Below are 21,482 nucleotides of genomic sequence, written 5' to 3'. Positions count from 1 at the left end.
GCTTATCTGAATGTGGTAGCCAATTAATGGAACGTGTTGGGTTGGGCGGGGCTAAAAGGGTGGGGGGACTACATTATGCGGATTCGCTTCCCGCTCGTCACTGGCGGTGACGCGTCGCTATTTAAGGCGGCGCCGCGGAGGATTCCCGACTCATTGCATGACCCGCCCGAAGTCAGCCGCTCCCTCTCCGCTTAAACATATATGGCCAAGAGCGCCAGCCCGTTTCTCTTTAGCGGTTACCCACACATCGTTTAAAAATTCCGCCCAAAAAGAAAAGACGATTTAAAAGAAGCCCAGGGACGTCTTATTTGGTGAGTGGCCTCGTCTATATATTTTTTTCCGACTCGCATCGCCGATGCGTGCGTGCCGGCTCGAACATAACATGGCTGCGTTGCGTTCTCTCTCTCTTTTTTGAGCCGCGTTCCCCCATCTCGGTTAAGAGAGCCTCGGCCATCGGAGGTGATCGGACGGCCGTGGTTTGTTCCCTTGTACGTCGTTTTAGTATTGTAAGGCGGCGGCGGTGGTGGTGGTGTTGGAGATGAGAAGTTGTCTCTTCCCACCCTCCACCACCACCACCACCCCCCACGTTAAGATGGCCGCATCCACGGCGTCCCCTCGCCCCGAACGCCGCGAGCGGCTTCGGACATCCGCGTCGCGAGTTCTTCTCCACCTCTCGACTCGCCGTGCGGCCCAGGGGAAGTGTGTGGGGCTCCCCTCGTGCCAGGTCGTTTACGTAAGCTAGCGGCCGTGTTGATAATGTATGTGCACTAGACTGTGGGAGGATGTCAAATTGTGTGTAAAGGCGAGGTTTTGTCAATCGGCTCGACCAATAGGAACCCCCCCCCCCGCCCCCCCCCCCGCTCGCCTCGACTTCTAGTGGCAGCCACGTGGGGCGGTGAACATCTCTCGGTTTTTGCCGGGTGTTTGGTGTAAGGATTGTGGGGTTTGTTCACCCGCTGGTGATGGGGGGGGGTTAATCTGCTTCACCCGCTGATGTACTACTAGCGGATTCTTTTCCTTGAGGGTATCTGGTGTTTTAAGTACGGTAAGAGGAGAGTTCCCCAAAAGGTCATTAGTGTTGTGAGTGTTTTAAGAAGTTCAACAACAACAGGCAAAATGCTCTCACCCCCTTCCCAAACACGCACTGACCTATGATGGGGAAGTATGGCCCATGTATCTTCCCGTGACCCGCACAGCGTGGTCGAGTATCTCATCCAGCGGTGGATTTGCAGAAGCGTTTAACATACGCTGTATATTTGGTGTTTGCGTTTACAATTTGGTTGGTCGTGTTGTCTTGATGATTGTTGAGGTTTCGATTCCTGTTCAACTGGTCATGGTGCCGTATCCTCAGGATTAAGACGCAGCCTAAACTTTTTACCAGGTGTCAATCAAGTTTTACATTTTGAAGTTACATGGATTATAAGACGCGCCATCTAATGTGTTTTTTCCACTTGCATAAGGGGGACAGGGGGAATGGCATAATACGGTCGTGGTTGATAACTTGTGCACCTCATTTCGGCTCGCATTGCTGCTCATTGTAATGTTAATTGAACCCAGATCTGGCTGAGACCTGTTTTTACCCTTGATGGTGATGTTGAATGGTTATTCACATGTACAGTTAGCATATTCAACGCACCTCTCACACCTGTATTTCAAAAAGGAAAAGTTGGTGGTGCACATGATGATTTGGGCGTCACTTGACCTGGTTATTGATGGTTATAATCCACGTGGTGGTTGCCTGGTAGTTTTGTGGTGGCTGATATTTCACACCTGTGGCAATTTAAATACAAATTTTAATGAATTATGATAATGGTGTAATTCTAATTTCAGCTAACGTTGCTGCTGCTCATTGTAATTATTATTGAACCCTAATCTGGCACCTATTACTCTTGACGGTGATGTTAAATGATTATCACATGTAAAGTTGTAATTACCATATTTAACGTTTTATAAGACGCACCTCTCCCACCTGTATTTTAAAGTAATAGGTGGTGCATGTTATAACCTGGAAGATTTTTGTACGTTTATTGAGACTGGACACAAGTTTGAGCTGCAACTTTTGGAGCATCATGTGGTAGTGGTTTCTACTTTCGTCAAGTGGTATGTGAGCTTATTTCACTAATATTGGTGGTAGCGACAGGACCTGGGGTAAATTACAGTTGTAATTGATTCGGAATGCACTGCAGTCAATGTAATTGTGATTTTGGCTATTAATGCTGCTGTAATTGTAATTATAACTGCCCCCTGCTATGTTTGCTGTTAACTGGGTGAAGTAGTTGGTCTATACAGGACTCCACTTATACAGCTCTCAGAGCAGTGAAGGACTGTTGCCCAAAATGTCGCTTATTGTTTTCCTTCTCAAGGCAGTGTTATTGACGAATGCGTTATTTTCGTCATTACGGGGACTTAAATTGTACTCTTCCCATCTGCTTAGCAGCGTTATGACGTTACTGTTGTGTTTGTGTGTCTGTATCCTAGTGCAGTGACGTGTTTTCGGTGACATAGCTGCCCCCTCGTGACATTTCCTCCGTTTCGCTTAAAATCAATGTATATGGCTTTGAATGCAAACGGAGTGTCATGGGAGAAGGTATCTCCTAGAACCCACATTTGCCAATGAAGACTCCGCAACCCGTGTTTGTAGATTAAATCTTCCAACACTAAAAGTTACTGCAGCAGTGAGTTAATGTAAAATTGTGTTTAATTGTGTGGTGGCTGTCTGCCCATGGGTCTTGGTGATGTGGTGGCTGCCTTTCATACAGACATGGATAAAAAAAACGAGAAGACAAATTGACACACTAATTCGTCTACAATGTCATCAAAACTGTTCAGAACGTGAGCTTGGGCAGGACACGTCACTAAAAAATAAGTATGGATGATGGTCAAGAATAATAATGGGAATGGGAGCCAAGGAATGGAACGTGGCCGATAGAACCTTCGCCAAGAAGCGATGAAATATACATTTGTGGTTATGTGCCCGGTGGATTATTGCATCGCGCGGTTGTGAGAGGCGGGCGGTGGCTTGGGAATGCTTTCAACCAGCAGTGGATTGACCAATGATAATATATTTGTAATTGGTGTTGTTTGCTGGACCGTTTGCCATGCGGCTTTAGTCCTGTGATGTAAAGCCAGTAGGCGGCACGTGGTGCTCAGGCGCAGTGTTGCCAACTGTGCCGACTAGCTCGTCCATCACTGCGTGTAAGGTCACCACTGTACTGTGTGACCTCGAATGACCTAAACTCGTGTTATTCAGCTACTTTCACGTCCACTGTACAGCAACGTACCACGGTGTGCCTCTCACACAACAGTGCTTGTGACTTAACATGGTGCACCTTATGGCGTTTTTCAATCGTCAGTTGCGAAAGTCGTTTAAAGCCTCGATTTGTATTTGAATTGCAAAGATTGGTGAATATGCTTTGAAGATGTGAAACATTTCCAGACATTTCTAATGACGATACTACCATAGTCAATGTCGTGCAAAATAGTGATCATTGTGTACTGCAATCTTTGCTCCGCTTACGTGTCCATTGAGCCTGAGAATTTGCAAATATCATTCCCCAGTCACCAGAATGACCACTTTTTTTCACTGCTTTGTCACACAGTCCCATTCATACTATGTGGCCATTCATGCATTTAAAACCATTTGTAAACTTCCTTTTAATGTCATATCACAAAACTATGTAAAGAACTCGTGTGTTTTATATAAGCTGGAAATTTATTTCACCACTGTGCCTTCAGTTTTGCTCTGTATGAAGAACGGCCTCCAACTTTGTTACGCGTTGCTCTGAAAAGGCACAAAAGGAAACACTTTCTTAACTGGTGACTTTACACTGCCGATAAGAGCAGTCATCTTTTGTGAACTTGAGTCACACGGATGTATGGGAAGTGGAATCTGGATCTGGTTTGCGCTTGCTATTAACCCTGGTATTCATTCTCATAAATCTGAATGTTAACTTTGGAACATGTTACCATTTCATTAAACAGCACTCGATGGATATTGTCCCCCCCCACAGTTTTGAGATACCATGAGCTCTACAATACTCGGAAACTCTAAAATACTTGGCAAAGTTCTTCATTGATGTATGCACATATTTATATACATAGGCTGTCATTGACAACGCTCGCTGTCAAATCGTCATGTCGGTGTCTGTTTTCAATACCATGAAACATTGGAATAAAATGTAAGTACGACTTTGTCATTTGCAGCTGCCGAGTTGTCCTGGTTATCACACTGGACTTGTGATCCCATAGGTCGTTGGTTCCTTCTCTTGGCACGGCAGTTAAAACAATAATGGTGCAAGTTTCTTAAATGCCCCTGCCTCTTTCCACTCAGCAGTACAACTGGGTGCATCATAGTCGATCGGCAGTTCCCGTGTTATGGGGTAAATTGTAGGTATTCCTACCTCTTCCAAGGTATCTGACTGGCGTTAATGAGGACACCAAATACTTTTTATAAAGGCTCTCGAAAGCGTCCTCTAGTGGAAGTCATTCTGCCAGTCGTGGCGTAAGCAAGACATTGTAGGGAGTCTTCTTTGCTGTTGACACATTTTGAATTGGATGTTGTTTTTGCAGGGCGTATACACGGAAAAGGTATACAACATCTATCCAGAGGGACGGCGGCTCTACCTAGAGCAATTTGATTTCAACGCAGAGCCGCCTTGGGAGCCCAGCTGATAGTTGGGGCCATCCGCCTCCCAGCTGCTCCGCGTGAGTACCTGAAGAGTTACAGTGAGGATGCATGTTCATAGAGAAGATGGTAAATATTCTATAGACAGAGCACGGTTAGCTTCAACTGATAAATAAGGCAATACAGTGGGTCACTCTTAAAGAGTTAGTAAAACATTACACTCTACATGTATATCCCTTATTGAAAGTTTCTCATTTGAAATTTTAAATGTTATTTGGAACTGTCCTTAAATTCTGACAACGTGAAATCAGAAGCTCATATTTCCTTGGTTTGAATTAATAGCTTTCCTTGTACCCATAGTCTTGCAACCGTGCTTTAGTGTAGGTGCATGATATTAACTTATTGATCAATGAGCTAATGTTACAGTTACTTAGCTTAATTGGAACATGTTTTTTAGGGTGCAATTACCCTGATGGCGATTTATGACTGAGAATTAAATGACTTAACTTTTTTTCTCACTTGGTTGTTTCACAGTTTGTTGCATAGATAACGGACTTTCTACTGCTACTGAAACCTTGGACAAAATTTTCGTCATTCCCCGAATACGTTTTTTTGGATTTGCGTCGACTGGAAAAGATGAAAGGATTTAAGGAACAAGACATGCCCTACTTCTCCCTCCTGTCTGATGGGATCAGCACCCGTGACTTCCTCGATGATACCATCCGCGGCCTCGTGTTCTCAGTAAGCCTGAATTCCAGACCCACTTGTCATGATCCATTGCGACTTCACTGTTAGATGAAGGCCTCTCCACTCTTGTCGCCATTCCTCGTGGTCCAGTGCTGCCGCTACCATCCATCTGAAAAAGAAACGATCTCATCATTCCGCTCTCCGCAGTGGTCATCCTCTTGTATGTTGCTTTACCCTTTTAGATGCCATTCCATCGCCAGTCTCAACTGCTGTCAGCCCGTCCGAGGGATGTTTCCAAGCTCGAGCTCATTTGCTTTTCTGAGTTGTCAACATAATGTCTGTAATTTGTGTTTGTTCTTTGATCCATGTTTTCCCTTTTCGGCCTCTTGCCATTCCAAGTATGCATCCCATCAAATCGCTCTTGGGAAAACTGTTCTGAAGCCCAGAACATAGTGGCCCGGTGTAATCCAGTTAATAAATGGCTCATGAGGTCATGTTTGCAGCTGTTGTAACTGACTGAACACTATTTAACAAATATAAAATAAGTTATTGGCGCATGTATAAAGATACAAATTTATACTTACAATGTTTTTACATTGGGTGTGATTCTATATGCCTGCGATCTAGTGCTTTGGAGGAAAGGATTGGTGGGTCACACAGATTTTACACCAATAAATTGCAGTACAGGCATATAGGTTCATTAGCCCCTTTGTAGAGACCTTTAAGTGTTATTCCTTAATGTGTAAATTTTTCTCCTGGTACCCCGTTTTCTTTCCACGTGGAGCAAAACAGAAATTTTAAATTAATTGGCCAAACTTTACAAGACTAAGCAGAAAAAGTCCAGAGACAGGTCTGTCCGTATTGCAAAATGTTTTATCCTCCCTTATAACATAATTTTTCCACATCCATTCATGTATCCCAATGCATTTTCCTCGTTACCAGACTGTTTAAAAGCCGATTAAACCGATTCTCATTCCACATACCTGATGAGTGGTAAAATAAAAAACTTAAACCATAGTAGATGAACACTGAAAAGAGTTTGGAAAACTCTTCAATATTGCTGAAATAGATTCATTAGTACGTTTTGTTGAATGTAGTGAACCTTTTCTCTGCGGTAGTGGTTCATGTAAATGGGTAGATGCCTACCCTCGCTTTCTCCCCAAAACACAACCATTTTGAGCACACACACATCTCTGATTACATGATTTAGTGTTTACTTACCCGTGCTTATTATGGGTGGAACAATGGAAAATAAAGATTAAATTGTTGATATTGATTATTATGCCTGTGATGCACGCACAGAATCGCACCTGTAAGAAGCAATATTTTTCAATTCGTATTTGGCATGTGATTGGTTCTCATTTCCCCTTGCTACCAATAGATGTGCTGACATTCATCCGTTGTTAAAAAATAATCTAATCTGGAATGGAATTGTGCCAACTCTTCAAATTGTCGTAGTGGGGCGTGGTCGTAGAAGGGGGGGGGGGGCGTGAATTGCTCCACTCCTAATGCTTTAAGCAACTCGTGTGATTTGCGTGCCTCTGCATCTGCCTGTCTGTACATGGTTGTGCAAGCAAGACACTTGTTGCTTGTGAATGTTTTATTGATGTGCCTGTGTGTGTGTGTACACCCCCAAGGATGAAAAGGATGCGTTTTATGTGGCGGACCTTGGCGATGTGGTACAGAAGCACGCACGCTGGCTTGAGCACCTGCCTCTTGTCAGCCCCTTCTACGCCGTCAAGTGCAACGATGAGCTGCCAGTGCTGCGGGCGCTTGCTGCCATGGGTGCTGGTTTTGACTGCGCAAGCAAGGTAAACAATTTGGGTTGCCACGATATTGCTCTTGTTTAACCCAGTAGGAGTTCATGTTTCACAATAGAACAATTTGACGAGCTAATTTCTCAAGCCATAGACCATGACACCGGCACACAATGACGCTACCCCTTGGCCATGCTGTGACGATACCGTGACATCGTACAATATAATATCTAGGATAATCATATCGTCCGTTTTACTAAATATTACGTCATGGTTATTGTTGATCGTTAAATGTTTTCCTCTTATTTCATGACAAAAGTTTGAAAAAATAAAGTTCAGAATAGTTAAAGTAATGAAACTTTTTCCTTGTTGAATTCCGAGACAAGTTGATGACACAACGGTTATATAACATGATCTGTTTCTGATGGCACGCAGGTTATAAGCGTAAAATTGTAATAATTAGAGTTTTTTGATTGAATAACACTACCTTAATTTGTATAGATCATCTTTTTTGTATTTGAAGTACATCCGAGCACAAAAGCACAATGACAAAATGTGGTATACAGTTACAAAGTTAAGGGAAACTGATATCGTGGTAATCATCTCATGAAATATAACGTATCGGATCGTGTGAAACATGGTGGTAATCAAGGTAAACAAGGATGGGCTGTGTTGCTTGGTTGCGTGTTGGCGTTATCATTGGGACCGTATTATGCGTTTCCACACACTGTTGACACACGTTCCCTCCACCTCTTGCCATCTTTCGTCGTTCTCCGTTGTGGTTGTTAGATCCCGTTGTGCCAAGTCTGTCTGCTGTGGCTTCCCATCTGCTCCTAGGCCTTATTCTTTTTCATCTTCCCTGTGTCGATTTCCATTGCGTAATTTTTTTTGCTTTGCGTGCGTGTTTACTTGTCCCGTGTGTGTTTACTTGTCCCGTGTGTGCTTGTTTGTGTAAAAACATGCGAGTCTGTGTGTAGACGTGTGTTTTCACGTTGTGCGCTTGTGTCTGTGAGAATATATTTTAGTTTATTTATTTGTGTAAGTTTTGGAGCTGGCGTGTGTGTGTGCGTGTTTATGAATTAAGCATTCATGGTTTTCACATGCCATTTGTATAGGGCTTTTCCAGAATTATCCATCTCTGGTTTACTTATTTTCAAGATCGTGTAACATTATTGGCAACCTGGGTTGTTGTAAAAGCTTTTAAACATTTCTTATCAGGGCAGTCTTTTTAACTTATTATGCCTATTACTGGCAACGTTGACAGTTATCGCTGCAGTTTCTTGTTACTTAGTGGTGCTAATATGTGAATGCTGTTATGATTGCAAAATCTCATGCTAACTTTTTTTACTCAAACTTTCATAAGGGCGGAAACAAGCATGTACATATACAGCCCTTTGTCAATCCACTGCTGGACAAGGGTCTCCCTATGCTGTGCGGGTCATGTGGGTTATTTAACTATACTTCATGCTGTTTCATTATGGATTGGCGAAGGCAGAGGACCTAGATGTGGGAGCATAGAAGTACAGTGCAACCCTATATATCGCTCCAGCAGTCAATTGCAGGGGTGGCCAACCTGTAAGAGCCAAAAAGTACCCATGAGTTCTGCAAGGATCCAATTGTGTATATATATTGACAGTTTTAGACGCAGCATGGGAAGACATTAATTGTTATTTGCTACTGTTATAGTACAGTAAAACCTTGGATTGCGAGCATAATTCGTTCCGGAAACGTGTTTGTAATCGTATATCAGTTGTGATCACGTGACGCTCGGCAGACAAAGCGTATATGTACTACTCGTATTGCAAGACCTCGCTCGTTTATCAAATTAATATTTATTTAAAAAAATTGCTCGTCTTGCAAAACACTCGCAGACCAAGTTACTCGCAATCCAAGGTTTTACTGTATATGTCCTACGTGGTGCCACTTCAATAGAGCCGCATGTGGTGGGTTAAAGAGCCGCATGCAGCTCGGGAGATGCTAGTTGGCCACCCCTGGTCTATAGCCTGCAATACATGTGAATGCATTGTGCTCACCCCTCCAAGCACTACACAGACTCAACCCTGCTTCGGTCCCGGGATCCGACATGAATCGGATGTATTCCGGGTAATTTAGTCTTGGGTAAGATGGGATGTAATTTTTTTTTGTTTAAATGCTACCGTCGTGTCGCTGGAAACCTTTGTTTTGTTTGAAAGTCTGAAAATTCATGTGCTTTGTGACAGAATGAGATGGCTCTAGTGCTTGGCTTGGGCGTCCCAGCGGAGCGCATCATCTACGCCAACCCGTGCAAGCAGGTGTCCCATATCAAGTACGCGGCGCGCCACGGTGTGCACACCATGACCTTCGACAACGAGGCGGAGCTGGAGAAGGTGGCTCGCAACCATCCTCATGCCCGGTAGGAGCCCTGCGCACAAAACCAGTGGTAATTTTGTAAACACTTGTGAAAATATTCGTCAACGATTTGTTTTTATTTTGTTTTGGTCAACGATGCTTATTAGTTGGAGGAGTATCATCGAGAATGATGATGACTTTGACTGCCCACCAAAATAAAAAAGATTAAAGCGGTACTGACCATGATGAGAATAACTAGCCTGAATGAAAATGCATACTAAGATAATAGTTTAATAATTTATTGGAGAGCACCGAGGAAAACCAAACATGGTAATTGGTTATATATCACAAGCATGTGCTGACCTTGTAGAGGGTTCGCTAAATTGGTCGTGTTCTCTCTGAACAAGGTTTAATGACAATTTGAATTGGGACTTTAAAAAAAGATGAGGAAGTTAATGCATTGCCGCGTATTTGTAAATTCGTATTTGTACAGGTCTCCCAGTGTGTGAAAATCTGTTTACGACATGTTAAAAGACCCGTCCCATACTACTTTGCTGATAAACGGTTTTTTTGATCTTTTCTCGTTTCTCCTAAACAGTCGTAAAGGTGATTTTTTTTTTGATAACCCCAATTATCTGCATTGTCAGTCCGTGACATTTCTTGTCTTAGTTTGCAGCAGTAAACTCGCCCACTCTTGCTCGCTCACGCTCTTGACGATGCCACAGTTTACTCTGGTAAAGCTGCTGTATCGGTGTCATGCGGCACAAAACGTGAGCCCTAGTTGAATGTGCCGAGCAGAATGAACGATGTTTGGCTAGTTGGCAGCACGTACGATCATTATAAACGGGGTATCGTTTTATAGGCATGGTTCGGGAAGTGTGGAAATGGAGTTTGTGCGGTCTTCACACCAACATTTATTAACCAAGAGTGGACTAAATAACTAATTTTGTCAGGGAATCTAAGAGCTTGGGTCGGTGAAATAAAATTCCACAAGCTGTCATCGACTGGCCTAAAACTGTACCTACATTTTTGTTAAAATACTGACTAACTAAAAAAAACACTGCACAAAGGCTTGTGCGAGATTTATCATGCTGGACTCACTCGACCGCTGCGTTTGGGGTACAAGAGTCCAACTCCTTATCTCTGTAAGGGATGAAAAACAAGCCATATGTACAAATATATCTATGTATAGTGCTTTGACACCACTGTAGGCCAAGGTCCTGGTTTGAATCGGCATCTTGGACATGCCCTTTCACACAACACTACACACACTTGCAAGTGATTAACTTTGTACTTGGCTCAGGGGGGCTTATTTGGCATGTGCACCATTGTACGAGACCAAAGTATCAAATAAGTTGTCCAGAAAGGACATTTTTGACTGCTTTGATACGAGTCCCTCCTTGCTTCCATTCTGCAACAATATCTCCAAAGTAACCATCAGCCATAATCAATCTGCTGTTGGATGAAGGCATTCCCCAAACCGTGATATTCTCTCACCGGCTCAAATCTCAAAGGTGTGTTCATTATGATGTTGAACTGTAATTGATCCTGTAATTTGTTTTAAATGAATCTGCTTATTCCAGTGAGATTCAGATTCATCACAGTTTTCCCAAATGTCCTGGTGTCTCCATGAATGTGTGCGAGGGCACACAATGTCTTACAATAGTAGAGGTCATTCTGCCAGCAGTTGCATGAGCAATTTAGAGCAGGGGTTTGCAACTTTATCTCAATCTAGGACCGTGAAGGCATGGTAAAGACTTGAAGGTTACTGGAGAAATACCCCATGCCTTTGTGGCTATGAAGCTTGCCACTGCTTTTGTCTGCTGGTCCAGTGGGCCTGGAAAAAAAGAGCCCATATCACTAGGTGGGCTTTACTCAAGAGAAATAAACTTCGGATTCTCTTAAAATAATGTGTTTACTTTTAAGGAATAGTTAATTAAAGTTGAATTAAACATTAACCTTGAAAAGTCTTTGACCTGGTCCTCAACCAAAACACCAGAAACATTTTTGTGTGGCATTCTAATGAATGCTCTGCACATCTCTGTTCAATTTGTATCCTTATGAGCATGCTGCATGATGTTCATTAAGTATTTATAATGAACAATTTGTTTACTTTTGTTTACCTATTATGCAGTGAAAATGCTTTTTTTGTCTGGTTCGGACAAAACGGCATACAGATTTGGGATTTTCGTGATTATAAAACTCGAGCTAATTTTACCTTTTAAAGTTTACACCCATAGAGCACTACGTGCCCACATTGCAGTTCATTTGGCAGAACTTCTAATTATTTAAAACCGGGGCTGAATCCTATGTGATAATGAATTATTTCTTGATGAGCTTCCAGCTTTTTGTGGCACAATCCCATTGTGGAGTTCTTACCCTGCCCATCGTTGCCGTCTCTTTAGGCTGGTGTTGCGAATCATGGCTGACGATTCTAAGGCGGTTTGTCGCTTGAGCGTGAAGTTTGGAGCCAGCCTCAAGAGCTGCCGCCACCTGTTGGAGAGGGCACGCCAACTCGGGGTCGATGTCATCGGCGTCAGGTGGGGACGTGTTTTTATTTGCGTGAAATCAAGTAGTATGTTTAGACCTGTGACTTTAGTATAAATCGGGACACCACAAGGAGTCGATCAACAGGTCGCGTGTGGTGGGTTGATGTGTGGGTGTTCCCGCCTCATGTAAGACATCTGACAGGTTGTGGAAAATTGCCAAATTACCCAGTTCCCTCTCTTAAGAGGCCATTCTGCCGGCAGTGGCATGAGCAAGTAATTGTAAGGTCTGCATCTTTACCTTAACCTAGAACTGTGAAGACATAGTAAAGACTTGAAGGTTACAGTACAGACCCATGACTTAGTGCATATGAAGCCCTGCAGAGATTGATAATTGTGAGAATCGCTTCTCCACTGTTGATTGTTCTATTTTCTTGAGAGAAAACAAATCCATACTCGGGGAAGAAACTATACAAGGAGCACTAATCATCTTGACTTATACCTGTATTATAAATAACAATTTACTGTTTTGTGCTGTTTCACCAGCTTTCATGTGGGAAGTGGCTGCATGGAAGCCGAGACCTTTGCCCTGGCTATCGCAGATGCACGCTGCGTGTTTGACATGGCCGTGAGTATCGCTTCACCTCCTGCCACGCCTTCATCTGTTCTTACCCTGCTGTACCATGTCATCCATTTGATGTAGTATTCATCGGTGTCCCATACTATCCGTCATGTTCTGCCTGACTTCAATCTTTTCTCTGTGGCCCCCGTCTTGTGCTGTTTTTTGTTCTGTGCCATCAATTCTAATGCCACCTGTACCCTTGACTATACTTTACTGTATCTGGCTGATTTTACATTTCCCCATTGTTATTAGTCTATTCTTCTTGTCACCAAGATGGTCCTATCTAGCCGTATAGTTATAGCTAATGCTGAAATTTTCTTGCAATCCCTAAAATGTTTCGCAACATTGCATTGCAACTTCATTGCTTCTGTTTTACAACAGCTGCACCATATTGATCCATGAAACCTTTCTCGTTCTGAGACGTCTGCAAGTTGCAGGGTTGGTCTCGTTCACCGCTGAATATCTGAACGCGCAAGTGGTTAGCGTTAATTTTATTTGGAGGCGTAGTGCCGTTTTTAAAGACGTTGTACTCGCCGCAGAGAACTGCAGCGACATAACCGCAATCTATGATAGCTGACACCAAACTGCCAAACTCCCTCCCGCACGGCCTTGTAGTCCCTCCCGCACGGCCTTGTAGGAGCCTCGGTAACATCTTCTGACCTAAAGACGTACCGATAAAGTACGTGTACTTTAACTTAAACTTGCGTCATTGGAATGGGAAAGGGTTAAAACCAATCGTGGGTCTGTGTTTAGTGACCGTAGTACAGGAGAAGATGGGAAGGTGTGAGACCTGACCCTCCTGCTCACCATTAGCGCACGCAGTTTGACTTGGACATGGGGGGTGAGAGAGGGCGGTGAGTGAGGTGTCAGAGGTCAGGGAGCAATTCTCTGCATTTGTGGCCCAGCTATATTAGTCTTAATTCATGGTTGGCGTTTGCAAATTCACTAACCTAAAACATCTATTTAAAAAGCTACTATTTAGCTTTTAATGAGGCCGAATACATCATTAGGTGTTTAATATGTGGCAATCTTACCTATAAAAGTAATTTCTGTCTATGTCTCTCTGTCTGTCTGTGTGTGTGGACATACCTTGTGATGTTTTCAACTAACGAACTGCTGGGTTTACGTTTCATCAAAATACACACATACGACACAAGCCCCCGGACGAAACATTGTTATTTGTTTTCCCCATCCGTCAAATACTACTACAGTCAGTAAATACTACTACAGTCAGTAAATACTATTATAGAGTTAGTAGTTACTACTATAGAGTCAGTGGATACTACTATAGAGTTGGTAGATACTACCGTAGAAGTCGGTAGATACTGCGCAATAGTCAGTAGATAATACTACAGTCAGTAGATACCCTTATAGTCAGTATATACTGCTGCAGAGTCGGTAGATACGACTATATAGTCAGTAGATACTGCTATCGTAAGCAGATACTGCTATAGAGTCTGCAGACACTACTACGGTCAGGAAATACTACTGTAGAGTCGGTAGGTACTACTGTAAAGTCGGTAGGTACTGCTGTAGAGTCGGTAGATACTGCCATAGAGTTTGTAGATACTATATTGTATGTAGGGTGTGTAAGTATATATGCCTACGAGGGGGTAAAAATATTTTTTGAGGGGGGGCGGTCGACAATTTTCTGAAACTTTTTAGATCAACTATTTACCCCCCCACTTTCTATAACTTTTTGGACTTCTGCAAGCCTCTTATAATTTTGTTGACGGACAAATGGCACGCTGGGCTTTCACAATAGCTTGGTATTTGTGTGTTATGTTTTTAAGAGAAGTTTTGAAATATATTTTTCCCCCGGGCCGCGCCAGGTACTTCCCGCTAGTATAGTATAAATGGCTGATTTAGTGCACCCCTAATCTCTCATGCAGTAACACGTTACAGTTTTTTTCCCAAATGTAATGTTTACTTTCATGTTGCCGTGATGGCTCATGTTTTTCTCCTTCATTCAATCACAGCGTTGTTGCAGTGCAAGCAACGAAAAATACGATTTTGAACAAATTTGCAAATTGCAGGTCCAAATTGTGACTTTATTTCACAAATGTTGCAGCCATTACAACTGGAATAAGATCACATGGCAACAATACATTTACCAAAATTATTTCCTTGTTTGCACTTGTGTTGCAGGTGGAATTTGGATATTGCTTGAGTCTCCTTGACATCGGAGGTGGTTTCCCTGGTTCTCCCGATGCAAAAGTTACATTTGAAGAGGTTAGTGCATTTCTTAATGGGTGAATTAAACAAGCATATTGTTGTTTGTATTTGCATGGTGTGCATATCGTCTATATCGACACATGATCGCTTTTGTTGTATGTGCCATGCCACGAATGTCATTTGTCTCAAAACGTTGTATTTGGCAGATTGCAGGGGTGCTGAACGGTGCTCTGGAGCGCTACTTCCCCGCCGAGAGTGGCGTGCGCGTGATTGCCGAACCAGGGCGCTTTTACGTGGCCTCAGCCTTCATGCTCGCCGTCGGTATCATCGCCAAGAAGGCCGTGGTCCAAAACAGCCTGGACAATGGTGCGATCTGCAGAAAATTAACTCCTTAAAAAAAAATTCCATCACCTGCCACCAATTGTATATCGATTATGCTATCGGCATAGGGGCAAATAATACAAGTATCCCTTCGGACCTCAGAGCTACTTGTGAGATCCCTTCAAGTAACTTGGTTCATACAGTAAAAGGCAGCATTTGTGTCATGAGTTTTGCAAGATAGTCAAACCGATATTTTAATTCACATCTGAATATCTTTTAAAATTAAGTGCAAAACCGATTTTTTTTTGTGTTCTTGTATGTGTTTGCAATCATTGGTGTCCCTGGCTGAGATCATTAACTCGCAACTTCGGTCATCCTCGCAGCGGTTATTGGCGAGCCATTGAACAAAGATGGTCACTGCATCGCGTGCTTTCAGCTGTGCTTCTGCTGCCGTCTTGAATGCTCTTCCAATATTATGAAGCCATTGGAGCTATGCATTTTAAATCTAGATTGAAAACTCATTTCTTCAGAACTGCTTTTTGTGTTTAGTCTTTTCCCCCCGCACCTCCGATTTAGCATGGTTGGCTACGTACGGTGCAAAACAAGTTCCACATCTAACACTTAAGAGAACGTGGTTCAGGCACGGTTTGTCCACTAGGGGCGTTGGGGCACCGCCCCACCAAGCAGCTGGAGATGAAACATTTTTTGTAATAAAAATACTTTTCGATAAATAGTTTTGTGTTTAAAAAAATATAATCATTCAACGTGAATTGCATAATGAAGATAACGCTTTAAGTTGCAACACAGTCTGATTTGTGCCTCGGGTAGGTCTCGGCGGCTGTGAAGGCATCAGTGAGAGATATCCCTTCATTGCGATTAGCGTTGCATTTTAGTCACGCCTTTTGAGATCCATTCAGGGTGGTGAAAAAGGCGCCTATAGCTGTAATTACCATGTCACAACGCTAGGTTGCACTGCAAATATAGCAGCTCACAACCTACACGCTCGAGGTTTTTGGCAGTGTCAAAGGGGTTGTGTCGTGTGGACTTGAGGGTCATGGGGACAGCATTTGAGTGTTTAGTATTGTTTATAAATGCCTACCGTTGGTAGATATAACAGTTACATCACTTGCAGAGGAAGGCCAATAATATGACGAGGTTTTTTTAATTAGAACACCATATTTTTAGAGGTTACTCACAATAGCCCTACCTAGTGGAAATGTCACGAGCCACCACTGCTTGGGTTAACCGTTGGTGGCATGCCGTCCTCCGAACCGCCAACCTCACAGCCCTTGAGATTAACTCGAGTCGGTTTGTCCTTTGCAGTAGGACAGGTTTGTACAGCGCTGGTGTGTCTGTGTTTATGCGATGGTGCACTGTGCGTCTGCAGAGGAAGCGAGCCGAGATGACCAACCTGCGTATATGTACTATGTCAACGACGGCGTGTACGGCTCCTTCAACTGCATCCTCTTCGACCACGCTAATGTCTTGCCTCTCACACATCGGGTACGCGTTATCCCACAATCCAGCCTCATTTCTACGTCTTAGGTTGTGGCCATTTTCAGTGTATTACATGAACGTTTTGTGAATGTAGGACACAGCACTTGTAAAAGGGGACACTAACAAAGTCAATGATGGATTATCTGGCTTGTAGCATTATTGCATCTCTTATTGACACTTAGTGTGAGTGTTTGTATGCCTGCATTCACATGCGTTTGCACGTACTTTGTGTTTGTGTTTATGACCGTATACCTGCAGAAAGTGGATCCGGATGAGCCACTGTTCGAGACATCTGTGTGGGGGCCCACCTGCGACGGACTTGACCGCGTGTTGGAGTGCGTCCTGCTTCCCGAGCTGCACCTGGGAGACTGGTTAATCTTTCAGCACATGGGAGCCTACACCCTGGCCGCTGCCTCTACCTTCAACGGATTCCAGAAGCCTGTTGTGCACTATGTCATGAGCAGCGAGGACCGGTGAGTGCCCCATGCTGCTGTTATTCACATCTCGCTGCCGCTCCACATAGGTTGGGCGCCATGGTGGCGAGATGTTAACTACCTCCCCTGGTATGCAGAAGTTCTGGGAGTTTGATCCCGACCCTGGCTCCTGTATATTTGGAGTTTGCATGTTCTCCCCGTGGTCGCGTGGATTTTTTACGGGTCCTCTGGTTTTTCCCTCTTTATTTATGAGCCAAATATTTTGCTGCTTTAAATTGACACGTGATAAGCCACTTCGTTTCCCTATCATTTGTGGCCAGGTTGCTTCTGAAAAAGAGCTATATAGCTCAGTGGGCCTTACCCAGTAAAATAAAAAAACATTTTAGTGTAAGTGTTTGTTTGAGGTATAAAAATTAACTTAATGCTCTTTGTTAAACAGTATTGGATGAAGGACTCCCCATGTCATATTCGTCATGGGTATTTGACCATATCTCACCACGATGGTTCGTGCAGGTTGGGGGTGGTGGGCTGGGGAACCCGAGGACCGGTCCAGATATTGTTTGCCAACTAGTGTTAGCCGTGGCCGGGAATCGCTCAAATTGCCGAGTTCATTAGCGCATTGCGATAACCACTGCACGACTGCCCCACCTCTATATTGTAGTTTTAATTATTACAGACCTTTTTATTTTAATCTTGTCTCATGAGTGCCATTGACTTTGACTAATTCTTTTTATTGGTTTTAAAGCGTTAGATTGTGTTTGCTTCCAAATGAAATGACCACATTTGTTAAACGATGCTTATTGGAGTGAATAGTACAGATGTCCTTTTTCAGCAGGCATCCGTTTAATCACTGACACCTTGGTCATCTTATGCCATGAAGTCTGTGATGCCCATAAATTATTAGCTATACATCACTGACTCCTGACTTCCTCGCACTAATCGAGCACTCAACTTTGACTTTAATAAAATTACAACATAAGAATTGACACAGAGTTGGATAAGTAACATGTTAGCTGCATTTTTGCAGATATACATACAGAACATTTATTTTGACGTTCTCACCTTAGCATGCTGATATATTTGCCCCCCCCCTCCCACTCCATCCATGCAGTTTGCTGATGCAGGAGCTGTTGTCGGGGATGGAGGAAGTCGTGCTGGGCCCATGTCTGCAGTCCTCTTGCGGAGACAAGCTGGGTCTGCCTCCCACCCACCTCCCGCCTGGAGTCAATGCTTGACCCCACGCACACCCCCAACTCTTCTATCCAACCTTCCTATATTTCCCCACGCAAAATCTTTCAACCCATCCCCCCAATTAAAGGCCAATCCAAGGTTTCAGTAGCAGTGAAAGTCCCTCACATTCCAAGCTTGCATGTTCGCACGCGCATTTGCTCTTCTGTTTTTTTGTCTTTCCTGGGACCAGTGACTTTTATTTAAAGTAATTTTTGTCATCCATCCTGTTGTCCCCTCTTCTCTGAACACTTTCCTCCGCATCTTCCATTCAGCTTTACCAAGTTTTTCCTGCGTATTCCCTGCTTATCTTTGTTAAAGTATCTATTCTGCTCCTTTGTTTTCTTATGCTGTTTCCTTGTCTAACTTTTTTTCTCAGGTTTTTTCTGTCTCGAACAGTGCCCCAATTCAAAACCTGAGCTCAAACGTGTGCCGAACCTGCAAGCTTGACATTTAGCACGAAAAATATCCAATTAGCACCATGCAACACAGCGGAGGACTGGTAGAGATGGATCCAAAGAGAGAGATTCTAGAATGTAGGACATTTTCACAGTAACCTACAACCACCAACGTTCAAGACTTACAAAAATTTTTTTGAGTTTTGCAAAATTTAGCCTTTTGTCGGTTTTATACACACTTTGTTCAATGAAATAACTTCACATCTTGTATGTGTACCACTTGATGAATTTCGAAAAAAACTTATGGAATTTTAGCAGCACATTTGTTCGCTGGAGAAATTGTCCTGTGAGTTCGTATTTGTGCTGCTCAGGGTAAGATTTCCATTTGTTTCAAATATGACCCTCACCCGATTTGACTTATCAAATATTGTAGCGTGTAAATGAATGTACATTTAGTTTAAGAAATATCGGTCCATAGTCTGTTCAATGAATTGAAATATAGCTGCAAAATCTTCAGCTCACAAACTGCCAAGTTTTGACAAATTAATAAGGTAATTTGTATTTAATAATTTAAAATTTTCTCATTTCTTTGAGGGTTGTACGCAGCACCAAATTTTGATTTGAAAAATGTATTTAGCATTTGTCATGCGTTCGCCAACTCATGGATATTAACACGCATGTCTAGCTCTAGCTTTGTGCATTGAATAATCTTCAATGTGTGTTGTGTAATTTGGTCAAATTGAGGTAAATCTCATAAATGTGCTGGTATAACAGCAATAAGGTGATGCGGCTTTATAATATTTGAGAGTTCGTAGCAAATTGTTGGGATGCGAGTATAACATGTGGATGAAATGTCACTTTAACATCTCGCGTTGAGCATTCTTGAACAAATAAGGACCTATCTGTTGAACTTTGTAAAAGCCCTGAAAATGTATGTTGCTCATGTGAGACATTACAATCTGTCTTCTAAGAAAATGTGCACCTTACTATGAATAAAACAAACAGTGAATCATAATTTATAAATTTTACCCCTTGTAGTCTTGAGTGTGTGTGTAAGCACTATTCTGTGTGAAGCATTTTAATTCGCGTCTTAGGTTCGGTGATAAATGGATGTAGAGAGCCACATGGGTTACCGTGAAAGTCCTTTTGTGTTGGAAGTTAAGACAGTTTTGTACTAAGCGTGGTGTGCGATAGGGTTAGGGTTGCCACTTCCTTGTGGTGTTGTCCTATCACTGTGGATCCATGAGGTTGTCTTAGCCAGTGCTTTAATAAAGGCCTCAATTAAGAACCTGTGCTGTTTATCTTATGTTTACATTTCTCAAATGTGAATTCATAATAAAAGTCGCTCAACTTCTCACTGTGAGCCTGAAATATCAACAAGTTAATTGCAATTGTCAAAACAAGCATGTTTTCATCCTACTTTTTATTCTATTTGCGTTATTGCCATGTGAGACAAGCATCCGTTTGGAGTCTAATATTAGAGTTGCAATACCTCATGCGTTAAGAGACTGACCGCAGAAAGGGATGGTCATGCAATTTACGAACAGTCAGAAAAGGAGCATTGCGCCAAGCGTGTGACCTGCGACCGCATTCACAAACACCGCTCTTGCTGCCATTCCAGTGTCACGAGGAGATTTTGATCCATGTACGACAGGGGCGACAACAAGGAACGGCGCTATTATTTTTGAGGGTCGAAGTCCAACTGAAGTGCGCAGTTTTCTGGAGTTTGTGCCTCCCAAGATGGGCGATGTGTCCGAAAAGTGACAGCCATCTCCTTCGATCTAAGCTTCTCAATCGCGAGTAGACTTGTAGTGGATGCAATGGTAACATTCTGACTAAGTCAAACCATCGGACGCCAAGAAGGTGTCCGGCATCGCATGTGGAAGAACTGCAGCTGATCCAAATCAGCTTGAAGCAAAGTCCAGGCCACCGCACCATACAACAAAACTGACAAAAAGCACTTCGGCTCAATTTGGTGCCCGGACAACCGTTTCTGGGACCAAATGCAATTCCGACCGTTCATTACTGCATTCCTGAGGTCGGGCCTATCCGGCACATGACATCAGGCCTACATCATCCATCAGAGGTCCGTGCACATCCCAGGTAAACATTCCTCCACTGCTTCGACAGTGTTGCCGTTCATTACGCAGGGTGCTTCTGGAGATCGGGAGCCCAAATTCTGAACTTGTTTTCTGCCACGGGTCCCATTTTTTCTCGCATTGTTGTGGACATTTTAGAAGACTGGTGTGAATGTTTCAGGCTTCCCAACAGACAAAGATGCATCATCGGCATCGTCGAGGTCAGTGAAGTGGTGCCAGTCAAGGTCGTGGGTCATGTTTTTAGAGATCCAGGCTATCGTCCGACAACAGCGCCGGTGCGCGGACGCATTCTTGACGTGCTCCAGATGTAGTCTCCGTGGGAAAAGCCTGCATGCAGATGTTTCACAAGGTTCAGGAGGATGCCAGGGACCCCCAATCCATCTCAAGGCAGACCAGAATGAGGATTGATCCACAGAGTCAAAATCCACCATTAAATGAATGAGAGCGACATGCAATGGGCGGTCAAACTCACGGTGCAGCTCCACAAGTGGGTTGAGTGCAAACACAGCATCCATCGTAGATCGGATGGTCACATAACAGCTATTTAATCGCCCTTAAGTTAACTTAAAAAATATATATATATCAACACTAGGAGGTTCTCTATTGGAGAGAAAATGTTACATGCCAGTGGAACCGATATATAGTTTTCTGACATAAAATTAGCCAATGTTTAGGGGCCGTCCATAAATGACGTCACACACCTATTGGGGGAGAGGGAGGTCAGACATTTGTGACGAGGGGGGGAGGGGGGGGTTTGAGAAATGTGACGTCACATCAAAATGTGCAACTTTAAATAAATATAAACAATATAATTGTTATACCAACAC

The 21,482-nt window shown here is 43.2% G+C and overlaps 1 protein-coding gene across 1 annotated transcript; it reads left to right on the top strand.

Annotated features, from left to right (window-relative positions):
* Positions 1-142: 142 nt before the first annotated feature.
* On the top strand, positions 143-19,844 carry LOC144940693 (ornithine decarboxylase-like). The gene is made up of 12 exons (XM_078867009.1): positions 143-311; positions 4,570-4,704; positions 5,159-5,365; positions 6,949-7,122; positions 9,288-9,460; positions 11,802-11,936; positions 12,429-12,510; positions 14,653-14,736; positions 14,886-15,045; positions 16,388-16,503; positions 16,756-16,970; positions 18,043-19,844. Exons 3-12 carry the CDS (start codon positions 5,261-5,263, stop codon positions 18,164-18,166), a joined length of 1,368 nt encoding a protein of 455 aa, XP_078723135.1. The 5' UTR covers positions 143-311; positions 4,570-4,704; positions 5,159-5,260; the 3' UTR covers positions 18,167-19,844.
* Positions 19,845-21,482: the final 1,638 nt, after the last annotated feature.

Source organism: Lampetra fluviatilis, chromosome 23 (assembly GCF_964198595.1).
Source record: "Lampetra fluviatilis chromosome 23, kcLamFluv1.1, whole genome shotgun sequence".
NCBI classification, from domain to species: domain Eukaryota; kingdom Metazoa; phylum Chordata; class Hyperoartia; order Petromyzontiformes; family Petromyzontidae; genus Lampetra; species Lampetra fluviatilis.
The sequence above is the reverse complement of the archived record's forward strand: the minus strand, read 5'-3'. Positions and strand labels throughout refer to the sequence as shown.

Coding starts and splice junctions, on each gene's coding strand:
- LOC144940693 (XM_078867009.1), top strand. CDS start 5,261: ATGAAAGGATTTAAGGAACAAGACATGCCCTACTTCTCCCTCCTGTCT. Junction 9,461..11,801: donor CGCAACCATCCTCATGCCCG/GTAGGAGCCCTG, acceptor CCGTCTCTTTAG/GCTGGTGTTGCGAATCATGG. Junction 15,046..16,387: donor CCAAAACAGCCTGGACAATG/GTGCGATCTGCA, acceptor GTGCGTCTGCAG/AGGAAGCGAGCCGAGATGAC.